The sequence below is a fragment of the Sphaeramia orbicularis genome, chromosome 21, assembly GCF_902148855.1.
Source record: "Sphaeramia orbicularis chromosome 21, fSphaOr1.1, whole genome shotgun sequence".
NCBI lineage: Eukaryota > Metazoa > Chordata > Actinopteri > Kurtiformes > Apogonidae > Sphaeramia > Sphaeramia orbicularis.
Genome location: NC_043977.1, coordinates 45,763,785 through 45,777,243, shown reverse-complemented (window position 1 = coordinate 45,777,243; position 13,459 = coordinate 45,763,785). Strand labels below are relative to the sequence as shown.

The window sequence follows — 13,459 nt, the reverse complement described above, 5'->3', positions numbered from 1 at the left end:
AAAGAAAGCACCAACACCCTGGCAATTTACAAAGAATTATTTAAAATGGACTGAACTTACTCTCTGACGTATTTATTGATTTCTTTTTCTTAGATCTGTATATTTTAAGTTTTTATTATTATTTGTCTATTCTTTATGTCTGTAAATCTTTACATTACTTAAATGTATTTGTTTAGATTCTTTTTCCTTTTAACATCTTAATCTTTGTTCAAAATTTATATGTCTTGTACACCTATATATATATTCAATAAAGTTGAAAAAAAAAAAAAAGCGTGCCAACTAAAAAATTTATATACACAAATTAAATATACCAAAACATGCCCAAATTTTAAAGTCTTTCTGATGGAGTTTCAAAATTTATATTTAATCAATGGAATTTATCTTCAACGAAAAAAAAAAAAAAAACACCCTGGCAATTTATAAAGTATTATTTAAAATGGACTGAACTTACTCTGTTTTTGTTTGTTTTTTTTCTTAGATTTGTATATTTTAAGTTTTTATTATTATTATTTGTCTATTCTTATTTGTGTCTCTAAGATTTTGCCTTATTTTAATTTATTTGTTTAGATGCTTTTTTTCCTTTTGACATCTTGATGTTTGTTCAAAACTTCCATGTTTTGTATACCTATATATTTTCGATAAAGTTGGGGAAAAAAAGTGCCAACTGTAAGGAAAATATAGCTATAACATCTTAAAATGTACTTACATATTTTGAACATGACATATTTAATTTTGAATTAATTGTTAATTTGATTATTTTATTTGGAAAATTTCACATACACAAAAGTAAATATGCTAAAACACACCCAAATTTTAAAGTCTTTATGACTGAATTTGAAAAATATATTAAATCACTGGAATTTATCTTTAATAAGAAAAGCACAAGCACTCTGACAATTTATAAAGAATTCTTTAAAACGGACTGAATTTACTCTCTGATGTATTTATTTCCTTTTTTTTTCTTAGATATTTATATTTTAAGTTATTATTATAATTATTTGTCTTTTATTCTGTGTATCTATGAACCTTTGCATTATGTTAATTTATTTGTTTGGATGATTTTTCCTTTTGACATCTTGATGTTTGTTCAGATTTCTCAATGTTTTGTTTACGCATATATTTTCAATAAGATTGAAAAAAAAAACAGGCCAACTGTTTCTTTTTTCTTCATTTTTATTTTTATTCTTTTTTAGTGGTGTAAAAATTGGTTAGAATTTCCATCATTTTAATTTTTCATCATTTGACTTTATTTTAAAATTTTCAAAACCTGTTAATACGTCTTACCAAAAGTGAGAGGCATTTTTTTTTAGCCATCATTCTCAAGACTAAAATTGTTTTTGAATTATTCAGTTGAACAAGAGTTTTAAATGTTGTAATCAAATAAGCACTATAATTCCACAGCATAACTAAGTAGGTCAGCTCAAGACTCAATATATAAATTAAGTGGCTCTACAGAATCCAAAATTACAAAAATACATCATGAATTTGGTCCTTTACATCATTGTCATCTTGTTGCATATTGTGCATGATCTTATTTTATTTTTTATGTCATTTTCAGCCTGTTTATATATACATGGATATTATCTCACCACATCGTTTACACCACTTTTGTCTTTAATGCTATTTTGTCTCATTGTGTCTTTAAACAGAGTTTCCATTTTTTATGGATAAGATTAACATTTATGAAATACTTCCAGACACTGCTCTTCTTTCTTTATTAGAAAACCTGAATTCACACTGCATATTATTTTTAGTTTGGCAAGGCAGCCATACAATGTGACATAAATAAATGTTAATAATATGTAAATGTCTGTATATTGACTATGTTTTGTTTTGTTTTGTTTTTCTTTACAAGACCCTTGTTGCTGTAGTCCATACACTGAATGGACATTGGTTGCAGGTCAGAAAAAATTAAATTTTGTTTGAAGTCTGAGGGTTTGTCTCAGTTTTTTTTTTCAGTGAACAGTTGAGTTGCATCATCTATCCAATAGATGGAGACAGAGCAGTGCACATACACAGGTATACTACTGTCCAGGCACATGCTTGAACAGAACAAGCATCATAGAGTAAAGCACATGTTTTCTTTAAGAGTTTAATCAGTCTATCACATTAGCAGGTCCAGGAATGTAAAAGACTTCATCTGTCATTCAGTCCTTACACTTTAGAAATGCAATTATGTAGAGCTTAATGTGTTCATGACTTTAAAGTAGCTGAGGTAGTTGAATCACTCAGTATTTGGTTTTCTCAATGGCAAAGTTCAACATTCAAGTTGAATGTTGAACTTTGTCACTGAGAAAACCAAATACATTATTTTCACTGACAGAATCAAACACAAACATATACTGTAAATTGATAAATGATGATGAAACAAATTGATTTTCATGAAATGTGGTGGAGGAATTGGACATGGGCTCAAGATAAACCCTTTAAAGGTCTAGTTTATAAGATATGAATTGGATTACAGTACCACATTAACAAAAGTAAATAACTAAATAAAAATCCATCCCTTAGTTTGTTGAAACTTGAGCTAAGAGCCATGTTTTTGTCCTTGTCATTTCTAAAGGACTCAAACAAAAATATAACCCTCCTATGTGAAGATTTTTCTAAATATCTATTACTTTAATAACTTGCAATTTTGTGTGTTTCTCTCTCATTCAGGGCCATACATTTTTAGTTAGTAAATAAGTAGCCTTGCCAGTTCCTTTTTCTTTTTTTTTTTCTATCATCCTGCATTGTTCAGTGGTGTACAACATAATTTGTATGTCTCCTGTAGAGAGTTTTGAAAATTTAAAGATGTAAATAAAATTAAAAAAAAAAAAAAAAAAGGAAAATGGTATTCATAAACATTTTTATGAAAAATGGGCGGGCAGGCGGGCAGGCAGGCCGACCGACTGATTGATCGATTGTCTTTAATGATCCCAAACTAGGAAATTGTAGATATTGGAATATTGAATCTAAACTGGACCTCTTGGCATTTTTTGCACCCAGTGTACCTGGCAATGTGGGACTGAGTTGGCTGCAACTTTATCACTACATTCTACACCAGGGGTGATTCTAGGATCAGAGGTTTAGGGGTGCTGAGGACCAAGAGTGCCGCCTGGCCAGGCAAGAGGAACTTCACTGTCTTGTACATTTTAACGTAATTTTTGACCATCATTCCCACATTTGTGAAAGAAAAGCATAAAATTTTCTGGGTATGAGAAACTCTGTGACTAAACCATCAAATCTGATAAAAGTTATTTAAATGCTGAGCCACAGTAAAAGAGGAATGGATTGGAATCATAAAAGAAATAAACCTTAACTCTAATTGCTGGTTGAAGACAATCCTCCATTTTGATACAGCAGCTCCTCACCATATACATATACGAGAGAATGGGATTAATGCCAGAGGAATTCTACTTCAAAACACTGTCTGCACATGACAATACATTCACATTTTTTCTTGTTTTTTTCTGTCAGTGGAACATTTATAAATCTGTTGTATAAATGGACAGAAACCAACATAGATGTGGAAGAACACACCATCATATACCATCAAAACATCAGCAAACCAGTTTTGGTCATTTGTTTTCCAATTAATCTGATTAAAATACGTAACATTTAGCATATTTAATCTCTGAGGCAGATAATTTCTAAAAAAATAAATAAATAAATTGTAAACCAGTGTATATGTTAAGCGTCTCTCTGCTCTCCTCTCTCTCTTTGTGCTTTAACCAAAAGGCAAATAACCAAACAATATCTTTTTTTTTTTTATCTAATAAGAGATATAAACTGGTACATTTATCCAATTTACAATATCATTGTAATAGTGTATTTGGTTGCTGTGGAAAATTAGGTTACACGAGTTGATCTTAGAATCTTACCTGAATCTGGCTCTTTGTTTTTTTTTTTTGTTTTTTTTCCTAAAAGGGTCTGTCCGTCCTATCTGCATTACATTTTGGTGTCCCCATTACACGGTAACATGTGGAAGGCCTATAACAAAATACATGTACATACATGCAACATGGACACCAAAATGTAATGCAGATAGCACGGACAGACCCAAAAATAAAAAATCGTACGTTCATAATGAAGCTGGCTGTCGGCACACACACACACACACACACACACACACACACACACACACACACACAATAGGAGTTAATGGACATCCAGTTAGAAACAGTGTTACGAATCAGTTCATTAGGCTGTTGGTTTAATGATTCCACTAATCAGTTCTGTGATGTCACTGGAACAAATGATGTCATGAGCTCCGTGATGTCATGGGGTCAGGTGATGTCATCAGGTCATTTCTCTCTGTATGTCCAGTTTCCTCTAAAGTCCGTTTGTATTTAACAGTGAAGTCGACAGCAAGACCAATAACAACAGTTCAACACGTCCAACACGGACCAACATGAACCACAGCATCCAATTAAACCGCACCAATGGAACAGCTGTGATTGGCTGATGAGCCACGGGGGCGGTCACTAACATGACCCTCCTCTACTGTTAATGTTAGCATGGTTTCACTGTGTCCACCTGCTTTACTGACCACACCCAGGCTCAGAGAAGGCGGAGCAGACCCCTTTAACTCCACCCTAACGATATCCTAAAATCCAATTAAAATCAATAAGTGATATCAATAAACGATATCGATGGTGGATCCAGAATCAATAAGTGATATTTGTAGATGAACTGTTGTGGTCTGTCCCTGTGGTGTCCTTCATGTGTCCGTCTGTCTCTTATTGTGTCTTTGTGCGCTCAGGGAAAGAAGCTGTGGCGGATGCTTGTCCCCGCCCCCATCACCACCATGGCATCCATGGACCTGCCCACGCAGGGCTTCCAGGCGGTTCTGGTGGGCCTGGCCAACTGCAAGGTTCACCTGTACCATGACAAGAACCTGCTCAGTTCCATCAAGACACCCGATGCCATCACCAGCATCTGCTTTGGCCACGAGGATGGTGCACTCATCATGACCACCAGAGGAGGCAGGCTGATGGTGAAGATCCTCAAGAGAACGGAGGCGTTCGACGACCGGGACGGCGCCCCCGGCCCGCCGCCGGCCCAAAGCAACCGTTTTAACATCCCCAAGAAGACCACACTGTATGTGGACCAGATGCTGCGAGAGCGGGAGAACGGGACGGCCATGCACCGTGCCTTCCAGATGGACCTGAGCCGCATGCGCCTCGCTGCCGCCAAAGCCTACGTGTAGGCGCTGGAGTCCAGCATGGCGCCGGTGTTGTCTGGCGCCGCCGAGCCGCTCAAGGTGAACGCGGTGGTGCAGGGCCTGGGGCCGTCCTTCAGACTCACCCTAAACATCCAGAACACAGCGGCAGCATGACCCATCATCAGCCTGGTTGTCAGCTTCCTGTACGACGAGAAGCTTTATCGCGTGAGGACGCTGTACCTGCGGGTGCCGCTGCTGGTGCCCGGTCTCGTCTATCCCCCTCCAGACCTTCGTGGAGTGCACCAGTGACAAGGGCGTCTCCGACATCATCAAGGTGTTCGTCCTGCGCAAGGGGCGGAGCACACCGCTGCTGACAGCGCACATCAACATGCCCGTCAGCGAAGGTGTGCTGCTCGCCTGAGGTCACGTGACTCTTCAGTAGCTCCGCCCCTCACACAAGACCAGCGGTTTCATTTAGTCACATGATGTACACGAGCAGATACACGGCACATAAAAAATCGGTCATTCATAATAAAGCTGGCTGTCTGCATACACACGCTCACACACGCGTCGTTTAACTGAGGGCCACCGCCACCAGATGTGTTTGTGTTGTTTTTATTAGGGACCGAGCCGAAAGGTAAAGCCCTCTCACACAGTAAGAGGCCTTGCCTGCAAGCAAGGCCCTATTGTTTTTCGTTCGTTTTTATATTATTCACACACCACTTTGACCTGGATTTTGACCCCCTAAACATGCTCAAAAACTCACCAAATTCGGCACACATGTCAGGTCTGGCAAAAAATTTGATAAAATGTAAAAATTATACCCATAGGTGCCAAAATGAGCTCTCTAGCACCCCCTAGAAACACAAAAACGGCCATAGCGGCCAGTAGGAATGTCGTAGAAACATGAAACCAACGCCAAAATTTTCGTCTCATCGAGCACGACAAATCACGTGCTGACACTCATGACCTAACTCCAACAGGAAGTTCAGAATTTGCCTTTCAAAATAAAATGCTCAAATTGCTAACTTCCAGTAGGAATGTTGTAGACACACGAAACTAACGCCAAAACTTTCGTTTACTTGAGCCCAACAAATCACATGCTGACACCTATGAGCTATCTCCAACAGGAAGTTCGCAATATGCCTTTCAAAACACAATTTCTAAAACTAACTCCGATGACACCATTTGTCGTATTGACTTCTAAATAGCGCCAAAAGATAGAGTGAACCCTCCTCAAAAAAGTGATCTCGTACTTTTTCCAGAACTGTCTTAGTTTTTTTTTTTTTTACAAGCCCGCAAAGTTGCCATGTTTGGAACTCATTTTTCACTTTGGAGTTTTTCCCCTCATGTGACAGATCTATCCGTTCACGGGACTCAGCACAACTCTCACATGCAAAAATTTTTGAGATTGGATGTACGGTTATTGATTTAAACAATTTGTTTATTTTCATACTTTTTCCCCTTTAGACTGCCATTTGACCCCCTTAACATGCTCCAAAACTCACCAAATTTGCCATGTATGTCATGGCTGGTAAACACTTTGATTCAATATCAACATTAACCCCTTGGGTGCCAAAATGGACTCTGTAGCGCCACCTTTGTACTAAAAAAACACACAAAATCTGCCCTAGCGGCCAGTAGGAATGTCACAGAAACATGAAACAAATGCCAAAATGTTGGTCTGATTGAGCCCGACAAATCATACACTGACACTCATGAGCTAACTCCAACAGGAAGTTAGCAATCTGCCTTTGAAAGTTACTCTATGTTTCTGCAATTACTGCTTATTCATTTCAGTGTTTTGACACAAAAGTTATACCTCATTCAATTCCCACAAGTCTGCAGAATCCAAAAGTGAAAGAATTTTTCAGATACGACCTACGGTTATGGAATAATGGCGATTTTTTGAAGAGTATGTTTAGTTTCACTTTTCACAATGACAAAATCCCTATAAAAGTCTTACTGGTGCATACATGCTCATATCTGTCTACAGTGCAGTGGTTGGAGCTACTGTCTGATGAACAGGAAGACCTTGGTTTGAATCCTAGGTGATCCAAGGTTTTTTTTTTTTCTTCTCCATTCATTTAAAAACAGGTTTTACTGCATTGGATTGTGGATATTGGATATTTTGCACACATTACAAAGTACACAGAGTACATTTTTTCAAAATAAAACCCCTATTAAGAAATAATACATAATGTCTATTAAATAACTTCTTTTCGTTTTTATGACCAAATGCTCAACTGTTTGTACAATGTTTCTTCTTTCAAAAGTATTCTTTCTCACAGACACACGTGCTCACACAATAGGGTTTTTAAGAATAATAGCCTTAAATGTGATAAATCATCACTTTTATACTCAATTATTCACACAATTTCAATTCATTTTTCAAACTGATTCTTTCTCTCACATACAAAACAAATGCACATACACACAGTAGGGTTTCCAAAATAAAAGTCTCATTTAAAGGTGATGGTGGTTTCAGCAGAGGGTCGCTGGTGTTCTGTAGAGATGTAAGGAGGACGGACACTAAAGGGTGGGAACTGGTATCGGGACGGAGAGGTGTGAGTGGAGCTGAGGTGTCGACGGTCACGGGAGGCGGATCGCGGGGGAGGCGGAGCGCCCGGTGTGAGGTCCCGCCCAATGCTGCTTGCAGCTTTAATTATTATTTATTTTCCTTTTTATGCCAGAAAAACAAAACGAGCACAACCTTGATGAAATGACTGAAGGGTTTAGACTGGACTGGTGTGAGGCACGGTATATGCCCACTGGACAGGGTGCATGCCCACTGGACACAGTACATGCCCATTGAGCATGTGTAACCAAAGCCTTCATTGGGTGCTGGGTCCTGATTGGCTGCTCAGCCCTTCTGATGGATCTGCCCTTCTGTGTTGTTTCGGATCCAAACTGATGTTTGTCCAATCAAAGCAGCTTATCTTCTGTGAACTTTGACCTTTGAATATCTGCCAATCAGACCCTTTCATAAACACACTGTGGGTCAAAGGTCACCTGTTCAGACGGGTTTCAGTCATTTAAAGTGTGTTGGGGGGGGGGTCTTTTCTTCGTATAAACTGGGGGGGGGGTTCTTTTCTTCGTATAAACTGAGGAGAGTTTCCCTTCTTCATATAAACTGGGGGGGGGGTTCTTTTCTTCGTAAAAACTGCAGGGGTTTATTTTCTTCGTATAAACTGGGGGGGGGGGGTCTTTTCTTCGTATCTGTGTCCAGCTGCTCTGTTGTCTTCTTCTCTTGTAGCTCTTCTTTTATTTCTCTCATATTAGTTCTTTCTACATAAACACAAAAGTTTGTTTTTTTCTTCTGCTCGAAACAAATGAATAGAAACAAAGACAGAAAAAGTCCCCAAACGCTCTGAGGGTCAGTGATCTGCAACTGTTGGAAAACAACTCAGCTGTTCCTGACACGGAACTGGACTCACTGGACTGGACTGGACTGGACTGACACGGAACTGGACTTACCGGACTGGACTGACTGGACTGGACTGGACTGACTGGACTGACAGGACTGGACTGACTGGACTGGACTTACTGGACTGGACTGGACTTGGACTGGACTGACTGGACTGACTAGATTGGACTACTGGATTGGACTGGACTGGACTGGGCTGGACTGACTGGACTGGACTGCCTGAACTGGACTAGAATGGACTGGGACTGTACTGACTGAACTGGATTAACTGGACTGGACTGGGACTTTCCACTCTGATGAAACTGAAGCTGGACTGGGACAGAGATTGGACAGGGGTGGGACTTTCCACTCTGATGAAACTGAAGCAGTTTAAAGCATGGCTGAAGCGTCCATTTTAATCCACAGAAGCAGCGTCCATTTAAGTCCACAGAAGCAGCGTCCTGGTTCCAGTGGAAACTGAAGATGAGACACGCCGTCCTTCTACTGGGTGAGACACTCACTGGTCCACACCTGTATTCATTCAGCTCAGAGGGACATCTGAGACCACAGAAGGACCTGGACCTGGACCTGGACCTGCAGACGGGTCCAGTTGGACACGGTTCAGGTGGAGAAGACTGAGCGGACCTTCAGTCTGTCCTGTCTCTGCAGCGTCTCTTTGTCCTCAGGGACACTGTTCTGTTCTATCTGTCCATCAGTTCAGTTCGGTCTCATTTGACCTGAAGACACATTAGGCAGACACCGAGAAAAAGGAGTTCAGCTGCAGAGGAATGGACTTTAGACACACATACACACATACACACACAGACACACGCATACACACACAGACTCAAGTATACACACACAGACACACACACACACACACACACACAGATACACGCATACACATACACACAGACACACATACACACATAGACATAAACACACAGACACACACATACACATGCAGACATACACACACACATACATACACAGAGACACACACATACACACACAGACATACACACACACACACAGAGAACTTTTGAACATGAACTTTTGATAGTGAACTTTTGAAGGTGAACTTTTGACTGTGAATATTTGACAGGGAACGTTTGACGGTGAACTTTTTAACATGAATTTTGATGGTGAACTTTTGAACATGAACTTTTGACGGTGAACGTTTGACGGTGAACATTTGACAGTGAACTTTTGAACGTGAACTTTTGACGGTGAACTTTTGAACATGAACTTTTGACGGTGAACGTTTGACGGTGAACTTTTGAACATGAACTTTGGACGTTAAACTTTTGACAGTGAACTTTTGAAGGTGAACTTTTGACGATGAACTTTTCAACATGAACTTTTGACAGTGAACTTTTGAACGTGAACTTTTGACTGACAGTGAACTTTTGAACATGGACGTTCGACGGTGAACTTTTGACAGTGAACTTTTGAATGTAAACTTTTGACGGTGAACTTTTGACGATGAAGTTTTGATGGTGAACTTTTGAACATGGACTTTGGACAGTGAACGTTTGATGGTGAACGTTTGACGGTGAACTTTTGACAGTGAACTTTTGACTGACGGTGAACTTTTGAACGTGAACTTTTGACAGTGAACTTTTGAACATGAACGTTTGAGGGTGAACTTTTGATGGTGAATTTTTGAACGTGAACTTTTGACATGAACGTTTGACGGTGAACTTTTACTGACGGTGAAGTTTTGAACGTGAATTTTTGACGGTGAACTTTTGAATGTGAACTTTTGATGGTGAACGTTTGACGGTGAACTTTTGACTGACGGTGAACTTTTGAACATGAACTTTTGACGGTTAACATTTGACGCTGAACATTTGATGCTGAACTTTTGATAGTGAACTTTTGAACATGAACTTTTCACGGTAAACTTTTGACGGTTAACTTTTGAATGTGAACTTTTGACGGTGAACATTTGACGTTAAACTTTTGACTGACAGTGAACTTTTGAAGGTGAACTTTTGAAGGTGAACTTTTGATGCTGAACTTTTGAATGTGAACTTTTGAGGGTGAACTTTTGTAAGTGAACTTTTGATGTTGAACTTTTGAACGTGAACGTTTGATGGTGAACTGAACTTGAGTTCAGCTGCAGAGGAATGAACTTTAGACACACACACATACACACACAGACACATGCATACACACACGCAAACACATACACACACAGACTCACGCATACACACACAGACACACACACACACAGCTACACGCATACACACACAGACACACACGTAGACATAAACACACACACATACACATGCAGACATACACACACACACACATACACACGCAGACATACACACATACATACACAGACACACACAGACACACAGACACACACACACAGAGAACTTTTGAACATGAACTTTTGATGGTGAACTTTTGAACGTGAACTTTTGACGGTGAATGTTTGACGGTGAACGTTTGACGGTGAACTTTTGAACGTGAACTTTTGATGGTGAACTTTTGAACATGAACTTTTGATGGTTAACTTTTGAACATGAACTTTTGACAGTGAACTTTGAATATGAACTTTTGACGGTGAACTTTTGAATATGAACTTTTGACGGTGAACTTTTGAACATGAACTTTTGATGGTGAACATTTGACATTAAACTTTTGACTGACAGTGAACTTTTGAACGTAAACTTTTGAGGGTGAACTTTTGACAGTGAACTTTTGACAGTGAACTTTTGAACGTGAACTTTTGACAGTGAACTTTTGAACATGAACTTTGGACGGTGAACATTTGAAGGGGAATATTTGACGGTGAACTTTTGACTGACTGTGAACTTTTGACGGCGAACTTTTGAACATGAACGTTTGACGGTGAACTTTTGACAGTGAACTTTTGGACGGTGAACTTTTGACGGTGATCTTTTGACAATGAAGTTTTGATGGTGAACTTTTGATGGTGAACTTTTGAACATGAACTTTTGATGGTGAACTTTTGACATTAAACTTTTGACTGACAGTGAACTTTTGAACGTAAACTTTTGAGGGTGAACTTTTGACAGTGAACTTTTGACAGTGAACTTTTGAACGTGAACTTTTGACAGTGAACTTTTGAACATGAACTTTGGACGGTGAACATTTGAAGGGGAATATTTGACGGTGAACTTTTGACTGACTGTGAACTTTTGACGGCGAACTTTTGAACATGAACGTTTGACGGTGAACTTTTGACAGTGAACTTTTGGACGGTGAACTTTTGACGGTGATCTTTTGACGATGAAGTTTTGATGGTGAACTTTTGAGGGTGAACTTTTGAAGGTGAACTTTTGAAGGTGAACTTTTGAACATGAACTTTGGACGGTGAACATTTGACAGTGAATGTTTGACGGTGAACTTTTGACGGTGAACTTTTGACATGAACATTTGACATGAACTTTTACTGACGTGAACTTTTGAACATGAAATTTTGATGGTGAATTTTTAATGGTGAACTTTTGACGGTGAACTTTTGAACGTGAACTTTTGACGGTGAACATTTGATGTTAAACTTTTGACTGGCTGAACTTTTGAACATGAACTTTTGAGGGTGAACTTTTGAACGTGAACTTTTGACGGTGAACATTTGATGTTAAACTTTTGACTAGCTGAACTTTTGAGGGTGAACTTTTGAGGGTGAACTTTTGAAGGTGAACTTTTGAATGTGAACTTTTGACGGTGAACTTTTGAACGGGAACTTTTGATGTTGAACTTTTGATGTTGAACTTTTGATGTTGAAGTTTTGAATGTGAACGTTTGATGATGAACTGAAGTTGTCCAGACTAACATGTTCGTCTCTTCAGCTCTCATATGTGCCTGTGATGCCCTAACGTTCGGTCAGTTGTGCAGCAGTTATCCTACCAACACACCGCGGACTTCGGACATCCATGGACAAGGACACTTTGGCGCCAGACGGTAACAGACCCGCCCTCAGAGGCCATCAGATGAAGCTGTAGACGCAGATGTTAACGGCTGTGGTCTGTTTCAGAACCTATGGCTCCCATGAGGGTATCGACATTACCTGCAATGACGGTGACACCGTCTATGCCCCCTTTGACCTGACTGTGGTCAGAGGACTGATCGTCTACTCCGGCGGGCGGAACGCCGCCATCAACAAGGGCATCGTAATCCAAGCAAGCGGTGGGTCTGTGGGCGCCGTCTGTAGTGGGTGGAGTCTGTGGTTGACATGTAACTGATCCTGGTCTTTGTCTGATAGGTCTGTGTTTCAAACTGTTCTACGTGGACCCGGTCCAAACCTCTGGCTCGCTGAAGAAGGGCGATGTCCTGGGAACCATGATGCCCATGCAGGAGGTTTACCCAGGGATCACCTCGCACGTCCATGTTATGTTGTGTGACAAGACCGACCCAACGGGATACTTCTGACAGACACCAGAACCAGAACCCTTCAGTCTTGAAAGAGTCACATATTTGCAGGTTCTATGGCATCTGTTCTAAATAGGATAGAATGTTTAACAAGAAAACCCAAACCACAGCGTTGGTGGGAACATCTGTGTACGAACATCTGACAAATCTGTAAGTGATGATCAATAAATAAACAGTTCCAGTGTCCCTGAATGCAGCATCCTGTTCTATGATCAATCCCCAGTTGAATGTGTGAGGTCGTCCTGTTTGATGTTAAGAAATCCCCAGTTGAATGTGTGAGGTCGTCCTCTTCTACAGGGTGGGGAAGCAAAATTTACAATGAACATTTAGTTGTTTTTTCTCAGCAGGCACTACATCAATTGTTTTGAAACCAAACATATATTGATGTCATAACCATACCTAACACTATTATCCATACCTTTTCAGAAACTTTTGCCCATATGAGTAATCAGGAAAGCAAATGTCAAAGAGTGTGTGATTTGCTGAATGCACTCGTC

The 13,459-nt window shown here is 39.7% G+C and overlaps 1 protein-coding gene across 1 annotated transcript; it reads left to right on the top strand.

The window, feature by feature from the left end:
• Window positions 1-8,948: 8,948 nt before the first annotated feature.
• Window positions 8,949-13,154, top strand: LOC115413007 (leukocyte cell-derived chemotaxin-2-like). The gene is made up of 4 exons (XM_030125727.1): window positions 8,949-9,060; window positions 12,383-12,494; window positions 12,568-12,719; window positions 12,796-13,154. Exons 1-4 carry the CDS (start codon window positions 9,036-9,038, stop codon window positions 12,960-12,962), a joined length of 456 nt encoding a protein of 151 aa, XP_029981587.1. The 5' UTR covers window positions 8,949-9,035; the 3' UTR covers window positions 12,963-13,154.
• Window positions 13,155-13,459: the final 305 nt, after the last annotated feature.